We start from the raw sequence: 15,310 nt of genomic DNA on the forward strand, positions 1-15,310 counted from the left end.
AGTTTCTGGGGCTCATCTTCTTTTTCTACCACAGTGAATTATTATGGTTTGGCTCTGGGCTGGTGTAGAAATGGTCCCTCCATGCTCATGAATATATAATCTCACAGAAGTGCGCATCTTGCTTTTCTTGTTCACTGCTGCATTTCGGTCCTTAGAAGAGGTCCTGACACAGACTTGATGTTAAAAGTCATGGTTGAATAAAATAGAGAACCTCTTCGTGCCACTGTGTGACAAAGTCTTATTGACCACTTTAGGGGTTCAGTGTTTTCCTGGAGCCAGACTGGGAGAGGGAAGATGTATACATCCACAGGTATGTGGAATTGATATGAAAGTTTTACAAAATGAATGGTTTGTCCAGAAAATTATAGCATGAGATGTGCTGATTCTGATCATCCTTCTTAGGTTCCTGAGATTCCCACTCCTTCTTCCTTTCCAGCAGACAGATCAGCAGCATGAGACCTGAGAACCAGAGCAGCGTGTCCCAGTTCCTCCTCCTGGGGCTCCCCATCCCGCCAGGGCAGCAGGGCGTGTTCTTCACCCTGTTCCTGGGCATGTACCTGACCACGGTGCTGGGCAACCTGCTCATCATCCTGCTCATCAGGCTGGACTCTCGCCTGCACACGCCCATGTACTTCTTCCTCAGCCACTTGGCCTTCTCTGACCTTTCTCTTTCCTCTGTTATTGTCCCAAAGATGCTCATCAACATGCAGACTCGGCAACAATCCATCTCCTATGTGGGGTGCATTTCTCAGTTGTATTTTTTCATACATTTTGCTGGTCTTGACAATTTTCTTCTGGCTGTGATGGCATATGACAGATACGTGGCCATCTGTCACCCCCTACACTACACCACCATCATGAGGGAGGGGCTGTGTGTGCTGCTGGTGGCTGGCTCCTGGATTCTCTCCTGTGTCCATGATTTGTTGCACACTCTCCTATTGGTCCGACTGTCCTTTGGTGCCAATAATATCATCTCCCACTTCTTCTGTGACCTTGCTGCTCTCCTGAAGCTGAGCTGCTCAGACATCTCCCTCAATGAGCTGGTCATCTTGACCGAGGGAGGAATGATTTTCTTCCTGCCTTTTGGTGTTATTTTGGGCTCTTATATCCGCATAGGGACCATCATCCTGAGGGTGCCCTCCACTACGAGACTCTTTAAAGCCTTTTCTACCTGTGGCTCCCATCTCTCTGTGGTGTTTTTATACTATGGGACAGCTTCAGGTGTTTATTTTTTCTCCTCATCATGGGGTTCCAAGGACATAATTGCTTCTGTCATGTATACAGTAGTTACCCCCATGCTGAACCCCTTCATCTACAGCCTGAGGAACAGAGATATCAAACAGGCTTTAGAGATGTATGTCAATAGGGTTAAGTTCTTTAACTGGAAGTCACAAAATCCACTTGTTGTTGTCAGGAACACAGTGAGATAGATCTAAAATTATTGTATGATCAACATCTCCATATAACTTTAATAGAACATGCATTCTGTTGTCTGGTACAAGTGTTGTTAATATGTCAACTAGATCATGTTTGCTACCTGGATTGTTTATAATTCATTATTCCTAATTTACATTTTTCATTTGTTCATCATCTCTTATAAGCCAAATCTTATGCAGAATATTTTGCGCATTTATAATTTGTGAATTTGTCTCTTTCTGTTTTGCTGTATGTCTTTTTTTGATTACATATTTTTTTATTTTATGTTATACAAGACTCACTTATTTAGCATCATATTCTGCCACTAGTGAACTTTATTTATTTATCTATTTACTCATCTATTTATTTATTTTTGAACTAATTGCTCTATTCTGGGTTTAGTTGGCTTCAAGCTGATTGTACACATCTCTTCCCACTGCACAATCAATTACATCATGTAGCCAGACTGCAATCAGCCATGATGAGTAATTACATATGAAAATTGTTATGTGCTACAAAGCAAGACTGATAGAAATCTAGAGACCTTTAAAAAATACATTTAACAGCATACCACTTCATTTATAATTAGGAAAATTTTTCTAGTAATGGGTCCAACCTTAACACCTTATCTACTTCTCGATGAGTATAGGTACATATACAGATATACATACAGACCCAGATGTAGACACTAGTGTAGTATAGGTAATAAAGAAGCCCATGACCTGGAATCGAACTTACAACCATTAAGTGTGCCGGCTGAAGCTGTAACCACTTAGCAACACCGGCCAGGGCTATTCCCCATTCTTTCTGTCTCAGTCCTGACCTACATCCTATGAGTACACACACCCAAAGCTTCAAAATGAGTAACAATGGAAATGGATTATCACTCAGAGAATAAGAACCCTGAGTCCACCATGATATAAATAAATAAATACATACATACATACATACATACAAACAAATGACTGGGAAATAAGGGTAATTTTTTTATAGAAAAATACAACTAATAAACAAGAAAGATATGATAGAATTAGAAGAATCACCACTTGGCCTCAAAGTTTTCAATAATTTTGTCATATAAGAATTACCAGTGGATGTTAACTATAGTGGGTGAAGTTTTAATAAGGAAAAAGTTATGCTTACATAATATCAAGATATCTACCCAAATGATACCTATTAATTACAAGGTTAAAATAGTAACTTGAAGAAAATTGCGACTTTTCTGTAGAGAACTTGGCAGACACCACCTTAGCCAACAGATCAAGGATTAAAACACTAGAGACTTCAAGATATCTGCAGATTAGCTGAAAGCTGCACCTATTAGCTCCCAGCCCCAAACCAGATTTGCAATTAAATTGCAGAGCAATCAATTTGAAAAACAACTCATGGATAGCTAACATGAAAACTTATAATCAAAGGGTACAGTAGAAATCACACGAGGGTTGGAGCTAGGAGGGTGGAGACGATAAAAGGGAGAGCCTCCTCATAAATGTGTGGTTGTGCTGAAAAGCCAGCGGGATATCACAGGCATGGAGCTCCCTCCCCCTACAGTGGTCGGCAAACTCATTAGTCAACAGAGCCAAATATCGACAGTACAGCGACTGAAATTTCTTTTGAGAGCCAAATTTTTTAAACTTAAACTATATAGGTAGGTACGTTGTTATTAACTTAATTAGGGTACTCCTAAGGCTTAGGAAGAGCCACACTCAAGGGGCCAAAGAACCGCATGTGGCTCGGGAGCTGCAGTTTGATGGCCACGGCTAGAAGCATCAGGTCTCATGCCCATGCAGGGATCCCAACCCAGAGCAACAGAGAAGTGAGGAGGAGCCTGCATAGCATCTGGTGTTTGGAATCAGTGGGGATTCTGTCCACTGGGGAGATTTGGACCACACTATTCCAGGGAAACCAAAATAAAGACTTCCCAGTCTTTATTCATTACCACCAAACCAGCACTGCAAGAAATGTTAAAGGAACTGCTTTAAGAAGAAGAAAATACATATTGTAGAGAGGAACATAGGTAAAAGAAAAAAATGGCAAGAAACAAGTAGCTGTCAATAATACCTTAAATGTAAATGGATTATTGGCTCCAATCAAAAGACATGGTATGGGGAGGGTGGTTGGGTGGGAGGTAATCAACCAAGGACATTGTGTGCATATATGCATAACCCATGAACACAGGTAATAAGGTTGTGAAGGCCTGGAGCCGAGGGATGGGGGGGCAGCCAAGGCAGGCCGGGGGGAGGGCTGGAGGGAGTCAATGGGGTAAGCAGGGGGCCATATATAATACTTTCAACAATAAAGAAGTATTTAAAAATAAATAAAGATGTTAACACATCTTATGTTCCAAAAAAGACATAGGGTAGCTGAATGGATAAGAAAACATGAGCCATATATATGATGTCTACAAGAGACCCACCTCAGAGCAAAAGATTTACACAGGCTGTAAGTGAAGTGATAGGAAAAAAAATAATCCATGCAATGGAAACAAACAAACAAACAAAAAACCCGCTGGGGTAGCAATACTTATATCTGAACAAAAGAGACTTCAAAACAAAGGCCATAACAAGAGACAAAGAATGTCACTACATAATACTAAAGGGATTGATCCAACAAGGGGTTATAATCCTTGTAAACATATCTGCACCTAATGTAGGAGCAACTAACTACATAAGGAAATTCTTGGTGGACTTTCAGGGAGAGAGTGACAGCAACAAAGTCATAGTAGGGGATCTTAACACCCTGCTGTCATCACTGGATAGATGTTTCAGACAAAAAATCCAGAAAAAAAAATGCAACCTTAAACAACAAACTGGATTTACTTGATATTTACACAACATTTTACCCCAAAGCAGCAGAATATACATTATTTTCCAGTACACATGAAACATTCTCAAAGATATACCACATGTGAGGACATAAATAAGTTTTGATAATTCAAGATGATTGAATCATATCAAGCATCTTCTAAGATAACAATGGTATAAAACTAGAAATCAACCACAGTATTAAAAAAAACTCTCAAAAATATTCAAACAATTGGAGGCCAAACAGCATGTTATTAAACAATGAATGGGTTATCAATGAGATCAAGGAATAAATTAAAAAGTCACCTGAAAACAAATGAAAATGAAAACACAAAACCCAAAACCTATTGGATATAGCGAAAGCAGTCCTGAGAGAGAAGTTCATAGCATTTCTGGTCTACCTCAAGAAGCAAGAATAATCTCAATTAAACTATCTAATTCTACATCTAAATGAACAACAACAAAAAAGAACAACAGGGAGAAACCAAGATGGCGGCATAGGTAAACACCTGAAATTGATGCCTCGTACAACCACTTCAAAACTACAACTAAAAGACAAAACGGACATCATCCAGAACCACAGGAAGGCTGGCTGAGTGGAAATTCTACAATTAGAAGGAAAGAGAAAAGCACACTGAGACTCAGAGGAGGTGTGGAAGTAAGGTACAGAGGTGCGCGCGGAAAGGCCCAACTGAGGACAGTTGTCTTTTTCCATCAGGAGGGAGACACAAGCTCCTGACTGCTCTGAACTCCAGTTCCGGGCGAGACTCTGGGGACCCAGACTCATATGGGGAGAAACTGGACTGTCTGGCATTGGGCAGAACTTGAGGGTGGCTTTCTCTCAGAGGTGCTTGCAGCAATTACCATGGGACACTGAGACCTGGGGCTTCTTAGGGCAGGGCTGAGGATCAGCCATAGCTGTTTGCTTCGCCCTGTTGATTCCTAAGACCCCACCCCACCCAAGCTGTGCATAGAGGCTTTTGCATATGAATGGCCTGGCCCTTTGCAATCTAAAATTACCTAACAAATTGCATCTGGGTCAGAGAGACCTAGAACATCCAAAAGAAGGCCCAAGGCACCACAGCTGCTTGCATTGCTTCACAGCTGGGCCTCATCTGGGCACCTCCAAATCCCAAACAAAGAAGAAGAATCTGCAGATCTCTCCATAGCTCCTGCTTGGTAGCCTCAGGCAGAGGCTAAATTAGCACCTCCTTAGAGATCCAAGGGCCAGTGTACCCAGTGGTCAGAGTGGGACCATCCAGATTATAACTCCTCAGATCCATAAGGGACACACTCAGGGGGCAGACTCAGTGAGCACCAAAGCCCCACTGAAGCAAGTCTTGCCCCATAAGGGTGTCTCCAAGCACAGAAGTTCTCCCACCATAGACACAGCTGATTCTCACAGCCAATTGGCCTGGAGGTCAATTCCTCCCAGTGATACCAACTACAATCAAGGCTTAACTACAACAAGACTGTGCACACAGGCCACAAAGGGGTGCACCAAGAGTGTCCACCTCAGGTAATTGAGGAGGCTGAGCCACTGGGCCCTATAGGACACCCAGCACACAAAGCCACTCTATCAACACAGGGAAGCAGCCAAAATGTGGTCAGAGGCCCATCTGCGGCCGCGGTAACAAAGCAAGCATTCTGCCAGGCCACTCACGCTGCCCGCTCTCAGTGGCTGCTCCCCCCCCCCGTCGACTGGGGACTCCAGCAGGGCTGAGAGGACTGGGCGCCAACATCTTGTGCTTATGGGCACCGCCATATTTGTGATGGAATGACAGTTAATTTGCATATTACCCTTTTATTAGATAGGATTGGTGAACCATTAAACACACTCATTTAAAAAAAGAGAAAGAGGACCCAAATAAATAAAATAAGAAATGAAAGAGAAGTTAACAACTGACATCACAAAAACATGAAGGAGTGAAAGGACTATGAAAAATTAAATGCCAACAAATTGGACAACCTAACTGAAATGGACAAATTCCTAGAAACATACAATCTTCCAAAATTCAACCAGGAAGAATCAGAAAAACTAAGTACACCAATAACAACTAATAAAATTTAAAAAGTAATTTTAAAAACGACAAACAAAAGTTCTTGACTGCATGGCTTCACAGGCAAATTTTACCAAACATTCAAAGAAGAACTGACTTCCAAGCTTTTCTGATGATGCCAGCATTATCTTAATTACAAAACTATATAAAGCCACTAAAATAAAATAAAAAGTTATAGGCCAGTGTCTCTGGAAAACGTAGATGCTAAAATCCTCACAAAATTTTACCAATTGGATCCAGCAATGCATTACAAAGACCATACACCATGATTAAATGGGATTTACTCCAGGGAAGAAACATTGGTGCAATATTTGAAAATCAATAATGTGATACATCACCCAACCAAAATGAACAATAAAAATCACATGATCATATCTATAGATGCAGAAAAGGCATTCAATAAAATCCAGCACCCATTTATGATATACCAGGGGTCCTCAAACTTTTTAAATAGGGGGCCAGTTCACTGTCCTTCAGACCGTTGGAGGGCCAGACAATATTTTTTAAAAAAAACTATGAACAAATTTCTATGCACACTGCACATATCTTATTTTGAAGTAAAAAAAACAAAACGGGAACAAATACAATATTTGTATTTGCACGTGGCCCATGGGCCGTAGTTTGAGGACCCCTGATATAAACTATCAGCAAAGTAGCAATAAAGGGATCATACCTCAAGATAAGTAAGGCCATACATGAAAAATGCACAGCCAACAAAATATTCAATAGGCAAAAATGATATGTGTTTTCTTTAAGATCAGGAATAAAAAAGGGATGTCTACTTTCACCACTCTTTTTCAACATAGTACTGGAAGTCCAAGTTCAGACAAGAAGAAGAAATAAAAGGCATCAAAATTGGAAAGGAGGAAGCAAAATTGTCATTATTTGCAGGTGACATGACATTGTACATAGAAAACCTAAAAACTTCAACAGAAATCTACTAGAACTAATACATGATTTCAGCAAAGTATCAGAATACAAAAATAATATCCAGAAATTGGTGGCATTTTTATACACCAATATAGAACTATTCGAAAGAGAATCTAAGAAAACTATCCCATTTACTATTGCTACAAAAAAAAATAAGGTACTTGGGAACAAATTTAAACAAGGAGGTAAAAGACATGTGCTCAGAAAACTATAGGACAGTGAAGAAAGAAACTGAGAAAGACATAAAATAAGGGAAAGCCTACACTATGTTCATAGATTGGAATAATTAACATTATTAAAATGTCCCTATTAGCTAAAGCAATCAATAAATTCTACGCAATTCCTATGAAAATACCAATGACATATTCTACAGGTGTGGACAAATATTCCCAAAATGTATATGGAACCAAAAAAAGATCCGAATATCCTCTGCAATCTGGAGAAAGAAGAACAAAGTTGGAGGTATCATAGTTCTGGATATCAAATTATACTACAAGGCCATAGTATTCAAAGCAGCCTGTACTCGCATAAGAACAGGCATATAGATCAATGGAACAGAACAGAGTCCAAAAAATGACCCACATTTTTATGGTCAATTAGTATTTAACAAAGGAGGCAAGAGCATACAATGGAGTAAAGACAATCTCTTCAACAAATAGTGTTGGGAAAACTGGACAGATACATGCAAAAAAATGAAAATAGACCACCAACTTACACCAGACACAAGAACAAATTCAAAATGGATAAAAGACTTAAATGTAAGTCCAAAACCATAAAAATCCTAAAAGAAAACATAGACAGTCCTAACCGGTTTGGCTCAGTGGATAGAGCGTCGGCCTGCAGACTCAAGGGTCCCAGGTTCGATTCTGGTCAAGGGCATGTACTTTGGTTTCAGGCACATATCCAGTAGGGAGTGTGCAGGAGGCAGCTGATCGATGTTTCTCTCTCATCAATGTTTCTAACTCTCTATCCCTCTCCCTTCCTCTCTGTAAAAAAATCAATAAAATATATTTTAAAAAAAGAAAACATAGACAATAAAATCTCACACATCGCTCGTAGCAAATTATTTGTTGATATATCTCCTAGAGCAAAAGGAACAAAGAAAAGAATAAACAAATGAGACTAAATCAAACTAAAAAGCTGCAGCACAGCAAAAGAAGCCATCAACATAATGAAAAGGGAACCCACTGTATGGGAGAACATATTTGCCAATGATACATCTGATAAGGGGTTAATTTCCAAAATATATAAAGAACTTCTACAACTCAACACCATGAACACAAACAATCAGTTAAAAATTGAGCAAAGGACCTGAAAAGACAGTTCTCTAAAGAAGACATACATATGGTCAATAGACATATGAAAAGATGCTCAATATCTTTAATTATCAGAGAGATGAAAATTAAAATGATAATGAGATATCACTTTACACCTGCCAGAATAGCTATCATTGATAAATCAGCAAAGAAGTACTGGTGAGGATGTGTAGAAAGGAAACCCTAGTTCACTATTTATGGGAATGCAGACTGGTGCAGCCACTGTGGAAAACAGTATGGCGTTTCCTCAAAAAATTAAAAAAGGAACTGCCTTTTGACCTAGTGATCACACTTATGGGAATATATCCCAAGAATTCAAAAACACCAATCAGAAATAATATATGCATCCCTGGACAGTGTGGCTAAGTCATCAGAACTTCGGCCGGTGGATCAAAGGGTGGTGGGTTTGATACCCCGTCAAGGGCATGTATCAGGGTTACAGGATTGATCCCTGGACCCGCTTGGAGCACGTTCAGGAGGCAACCATCAATGTGTCATTGATGTTTCTCTCTCTCTCTTTCCCTCTCCCCCTGCCTCCTTTTCTCCCTCCCTCCATTCTACTGTATCTCAACTCACTGGGAAAAGATCCTCTGGTAAGGATTAACAAAAAACAAAAAAATACAAATGAGTGGGCAATAAAGGTAAGTTCTTATATAATACAACTAAAATAAGAAATTATAGAATTCATAAAAATCCACTATTTGACTACCACATTTGCAGTAATTTGTCATATAAGAATCATTAAGGTGAGTGGGTGAACTTTTAATGAGGAAAATGTTATGTTTATATAATATCAAAATATTTACATAAACTATACCTTTTAATTACAAGTTAAAATAGTAACTATAAAAAACTAACTTTATAGTAGATAACCTGGTAGATAAAACCATAGCTAATGAAGATAAATAAAAACACTAGTCAATGGAAAAATTAATAGCATACGCCTTATAGTAATATGCACTGTGGTATATCCACTGAGAATTAAAGCCTGAAACATACATACATACAAACAAACAAATGGTAAACATAGTAAAATGTTAACCATTATGGAATCTGAGCAACGCCTCTCAAGGAATTCTTTATATCCTTTTTTAACTTTTCTGTATCTTTAAAGTCATTTCCAAATAAAAAATGGAAATATTCTTTGTCCCAGCTGGAACAATGTCCAAGAAGAAAGGCGTCCAGGATATGACTGGAATCAGGGACACTGGAGTCCCTCTGGATCTTGGACACACAGCTCCCAAAGGGCAGTCAGAAATCAGCCACAAGCCTGGGGACTTGGTTGCCGTCTCTCATTAGCAGTTAAGTGTCATTGTGGACTCATTTCTCTGGAGCTGGTTAAGGAAAATGAAAGTCAGTAGAAGTGCAAAGGCCCCAGATATTGCTTCTGTGTGTCTGGACATTAGGTCTCCTGAAGAAAACCTGAGGAGATGGGCGACAGTCTGGAGCAGAAGGTGTCTGAGCTCACCAATGAGGAGCCCAGGTGAGAGGAGCTGGAAATCTGCCCTGGGTGATTGATCTGCCTGTGTGCTAGCGGGTTCATGTATGAGACTCAGTGTCCATGACTGTGTTTCTGCATATATTGTGTATGCTTGTATACATGCTATTTAATAGTTTGTGTGTGTGTGTGTGTGTGTGCACTATGTATATGAACCACAGTCCTATTTTAGCACATGCAGTACAAGTTATCACCACCAGGCGTGTGATTAGGGACTCCTGATTCATGTCATGTCTGTGATCATAATATTGTCTCTGCTGCTGGACAGGAAGATGTTCACCTCACCAGATACCAAGGTCAGGTCAGAGAGGGCTCAGACCTCTGCTCAGCAATGTGGGCTGCTACATCAGGTAGCTGTGTCTGTGGGTGACACACTCGTGTGTGAGAGCACGAAGGTGTGCTGTTGGGTTTTCTCTGTGTATGTGACCATGTGTGTGTGACCACGTGCATGGGGTATTGGGGTGTTTTAAGGACAATGCCTGTGACTAAAGAGGCTTAACTGTTCCATGTTGACTGCCCTCCCACCGGAAAGGGATGGTCAGAAGCGGGGAAGTATGTCTCTGATTAATAGGAGCATATGTGCTGCTTGCTATAGTGAGTGTGGCAGGGTGAGCATCTGTGTTATTGGTGTGTGTTTCTTGTGAGATTTTTGAATTGTTTGTGGTCTTGTGTGTTTTTGGTGAGTGTGTATAGTGTTTGAGTTATGTATATGTGGTGAGGTGAGTCTTTACCAGGTTGTCATGAATCAGGTGCGTTAGTGTGTTTGTGGGTGAATGATACATCAGTGAGTGTTGTGCATATCTCACTTAGTATGTTACTTATGACTTATATGCATGTATATGGGTGTTCATGTGCTGAATCATGGATAGGCTATACTTCCCTTAGGATGGAGATATGGGCATTGGTGACTGGAATCCTCACATCAGCTGTGTGTGTGTGTGTGTGTGTGTGTGTGTGTGTGTGTGTGTGGTGGGTGTCCGTTTCTGTATGTGATCTGCATTCAGGATCTCAAGAATTTCCTTAAGTGTCCTCCTACTGGGGCACCCTTAGCTGAGATAACCACACTCAAAGCTTCTCCTTGCTTCTTTTTAAAAAATATATATATATTTTTTATTTATTTCAGGGAGATAGAGGGAGAGAGAGATTGAAACATCAATGATAAGAATCACTGATCAGCTGCCACCTGCACGTTCCCTACTGGGGATCAAGTCCACAACCCAAGCATGTTCCCTTGACCAGAATTGAACCTGTGACCCTTCAGTGCCCAGGGCAACATTCTATCCACTGAGCCAAACCAGCCAGGGCTCTCCTTGATTCTTGAAACAAATCTGTTCTCATTTCCATGTACCCGAGTGACTGATCATAATTATACAACCTTTTCTTTACTTGATTAAACATCAAGGCAAAATAAACTCTAGGTATCATGCTGTGTGAGGTTATAGGGCAGAATCACCACCATATAGCAGTGAAACCTTGGGAAAGTTACATAAACTCTTTTTAATCCTCACTGGAGGATATTTTTCCATTGATTTTAGAGAGAGTGAAAGAGAGATGGAAAGATAGAAATATCGATATGAGAGAAACATATCAATTGGTTGCCTCCTGCATGCACCCCAATCAGGGCCTGGACTGGGAAGGAGCCTGCAACCAAGGTACCTGCCCTTGACCAGTATCGAACCTGGGACCCTTCAGTCTGCAGGCCAACACTCTATCACTGAGCCAAACCAGCTAGGGCAAGTTACATAAATTTTTGGCCTCAGTTTTCTTGTTTCTGTGAATCTTACAGAGCCTCTCAGTAAATATTTATTGTATAAATAAAGTTAATGTATTTGAGAATTTACTACCAGCTGGAAAGAATATAAATATGAAGAAATGAAATTATCTAGGTAGAGGACTAAGAATTTTGGGCATCTTTTGGTCCTCACAGCTCTAAAATAACACATTGTTCTTGCCTCCCTTAAGCAAGAAAAGGGAAGTTTCCATGTGTAATGGTTAAGAGCAGGGGTCTGATCACAAAGATATATTAGACGAAACCCAAAGAAGTAGCTAATACCTGGAATTTTTTAATATATAGAAAATGATAATACATATATATATCGTTATAACATTATGTCACATATATTTAGATACAGATATGCACACAAGAGTATATGTGCCCTTCTGTCCCCTAAGGTATAGTGTGACTACAGAATCTGTGCCACTTATTTTTCTATTTCTTAAAAGCTAAAATAGGTGAAAGAACATAAAATTCTTAGTACAGCTGTGAAAAAGTTATAAAATCTGGGAATGTGCCTGGCTGTGTTGGCTCAGTGGTTGAACATTGATCTATGAACCATGAACCATGAGGTCACAGTTTAACTCTCTGTGAGAGCACATGCCTGGTTTGTGGGTTTGATCCTTAGTTGGGGGTGGGGTGGGGTGGAGGAGGCACCTGATCAATGATTCTCTCTCATCATTGATGTTTTTATCTCTCTCCTCTCCCTTAATCCATGAAATCAATAAAAATATATATTTTTTTAAATCTGAGAATGTGCCCTAACTGGTTTGGCTCAGTGGATAGAGCGTCAGCCTGCAGACTGAAAGGTCCCAGGTTCGATTCGGTCAAGAGCATGTACCTTGGTTGTGGGCACATCCCTAATAGGGGGTGTGCAGGAGGCAGCTGATCAATGTTTCTCTCTCATCGATGTTTCTAACTCTCTATCCTTCTCCCTTCCTCTCTGTAAAAAAATCAATAAAAAATATATTTTAAAAAAATCTGAGAATGTAAGACTGGTGAGTGGTTTTAATTAGAAAAGGTAGGTGAGGTCCCTAGCCGAATACCCAAATGCTCACCAAAATGCTCAGCATTATTATGAAATACAGTTTGTGGACTATTCTGTTTTGGAGGTATTCTGGCATCCAGTGGCTTTCAATGGCCACCCATTTCTAGACTGTGCCTGGGTATACTTAAGCTGTGGGTAAATGGGACCAGGCAGGTTCACAGGAGGAGTATGATAATATTCCAACAACGCCCACTCAGCAACGGGGTCTCACGTTACTTTCAGGCAGAACAACTGATACCACTTCGCAGGGGCTCACCTTCTATTCCTGCCACAGTGAAGTATTATGGTTTGGCTCTGGGCTGGTGTAGAAATGAGCCCTCCATGCTCATCAAGATCTAATCTCATAGAAGTGGGCACCTTGCTTTTCTTGTTCACTGCTGCACTACAGTCCTTAGTAGAGGTCCTGACAAAGAATTGATGCTAAAAGTAATGGTTGAATAAAACAGCAAACCCCCTCTAGCTTCTGTGTGATGAGGTCTTGTTAACTACAACATGGGGGACCAAAGTTTCCCTTGATCCAGACTGCAATAGAGGGAAGATGTAAACACCCACAGGTGTGTGGGATTAATATGAAAGTATTTTAAGGTGGTTTTCATAGAGAATGACAGTATGAGATGTGATGGTCCTGGCCATTCTTTCGAGGCTACTCAAATTCCCACACCTTCTTCATCCCCAGCAGACAGAAGAGCAGCACGAGGCCTGAGAACCAGAGCAGCGTGTCCCAGTTCCTCCTCCTGGGGCTCCCCATCCCGCCAGGGCAGCAGGACGTGTTCTTCACCCTGTTCCTGGGCATGTACCTGACCACGGTGCTGGGCAACCTGCTCATCATCCTGCTCATCAGGCTGGACTCTCACCTGCACACGCCCATGTACTTCTTCCTCAGCCACTTGGCCTTCTCTGACATTTCTCTCTCCTCTGTCACTGTCCCTAAGATGCTCATAAACATGCAGACTTGGCAACAATCCATCCCCTATGTGGGATGCATTTCTCAGTTGTATTTTTTCATACTTTTTGGTTCTCTTGACAACTTCCTTTTGGCTGTGATGGCATATGACAGGTTCGTGGCCATCTGTCACCCTCTGCACTATTCCACAATCATGAGTCAGGCGCTGTGCACGTTGCTGGTGGCTGGCTCCTGGATGGCTGCCTGTGTCCATGCTCTTTTTCATACCCTCCTCTTGGTCCCACTGTCCTTCTGTGCTGACAATACCATCACCCACTTCTTCTGTGACCTCACTGTGCTCCTGAAGCTGAGCTGCTCAGACATCTCCCTCAATAATCTGGTCATCTTCACCGAGGGAGGAATGCTTTACTTCCTGCCATTGAGCATTGTTTTGGGCTCATACATACGTATAGGAACTATCATCCTGAGGGTGCCCTCCACTAAGAGACTCTCTAAAGCCTTTTCTACCTGTGGCTCCCATCTCTTTGTGGTGTCTTTATACTACGGGACACTTGCTGGTGTTTACTTTTTCTCCTCATCATGGGATTCCAAGGACATAATTGCTTCTGTCATGTATACAGTAGTTACTCCCATGCTGAACCCCTTCATCTACAGCCTGAGGAGCAGAGATATAAAACAGGCCCTAAAGATGTGTATGAATAGAGTAACTTTTTAAAGTGGCAATCACTAGATTCTCTTGTTGCAGTCAGGAGCACAGGGAAATATATCTAAAATTATTTATGGTTGACATTTTCATATAACATTAATAGAATATACATTCTGTTGTCATGTAATATGTTGTTAACATGTCAGCTAGGTCATATTTGCCACTTGGATTGTTAAGAATTCATTATTGTTTCTCGCTTGTCCATCTTCTAAGATACTAGAGGCCTGGTGCATGAAAATTTGCGCACTATGGTGGGGGTCCCTTATCCCGATCTTCACCCTCTCACAGTCCGGGATTCCTCAGGGGATGTCCACCTGCTGGCTTAGGCCTGCTCCCACGGGGGTGGGGGCGGGGTAGTGGGCCTAAGCTCTCAGTCAGACATCCCTCTGGCAGCCCGGGAGCCCTCAGGGAATGTTCGACTAACAGCTTAGGCCCGCACCCCAAGGGGTGGACCTAAGCCAGCAGTTGGACATCCCTCTTGCAGTCCGGGACCCCTTGCTCCTTACAGCCCACCTGCTCGCTGCTCCTTAGTGCTGCTGCAGAGGCAAGAGTGGCTCTCGCCACTACCGCAGTGCTCGCCATCTGTGAGCTTCTGGCTCAGCAGTACTCCCCCTGTGGAAGTGCACTAACCACCAGGGGTCAGCTCCTGTGTTCAGCGTCTTCCCCCTGGTGGTCAGGGCACATTATAGCGACTGGTCATTCTGGTCGTTCCAATATAAGGGTCGCTTAGGTTTTTATTATATAGATTGTGTGTTCACCACTCAAATTCAGGTCTCCTCTGTCACCATTTATCTTCCCTTTACCTTCTTCTACTCCCCCTCCCCCTTTCTTCTGGTAATAACCATACTGTTGTC

General features: G+C 41.4%; 2 protein-coding genes across 2 annotated transcripts; both read left to right on the forward strand.

Annotated features, from left to right (window-relative positions):
- Positions 1-452: 452 nt before the first annotated feature.
- Positions 453-1,430, forward strand: LOC139020428 (olfactory receptor 1J4-like). Its single transcript, XM_070430068.1, has one exon. It carries the CDS (start codon positions 453-455, stop codon positions 1,428-1,430), a length of 978 nt encoding a protein of 325 aa, XP_070286169.1.
- A 12,111-nt stretch (positions 1,431-13,541) lies between these two features.
- LOC139020429 (olfactory receptor 1J4-like) lies at positions 13,542-14,465 on the forward strand. The gene has a single exon (XM_070430069.1). The coding sequence runs from the start codon at positions 13,638-13,640 to the stop codon at positions 14,463-14,465; it is 828 nt and encodes a 275-aa protein (XP_070286170.1). The 5' UTR covers positions 13,542-13,637.
- The last annotated feature ends 845 nt before the right edge of the window (positions 14,466-15,310 follow it).

Source organism: Myotis yumanensis, unplaced genomic scaffold, assembly GCF_028538775.1.
Source record: "Myotis yumanensis isolate MYYU_CA2020_CCGP unplaced genomic scaffold, mMyoYum1.0.hap1 SCAF_12, whole genome shotgun sequence".
NCBI lineage: Eukaryota > Metazoa > Chordata > Mammalia > Chiroptera > Vespertilionidae > Myotis > Myotis yumanensis.

Excerpts from the sequence above, each read along its gene's own strand:
- LOC139020428 (XM_070430068.1), top strand. The coding sequence starts at position 453 with ATGAGACCTGAGAACCAGAGCAGCGTGTCCCAGTTCCTCCTCCTGGGG.
- LOC139020429 (XM_070430069.1), top strand. The coding sequence starts at position 13,638 with ATGTACCTGACCACGGTGCTGGGCAACCTGCTCATCATCCTGCTCATC.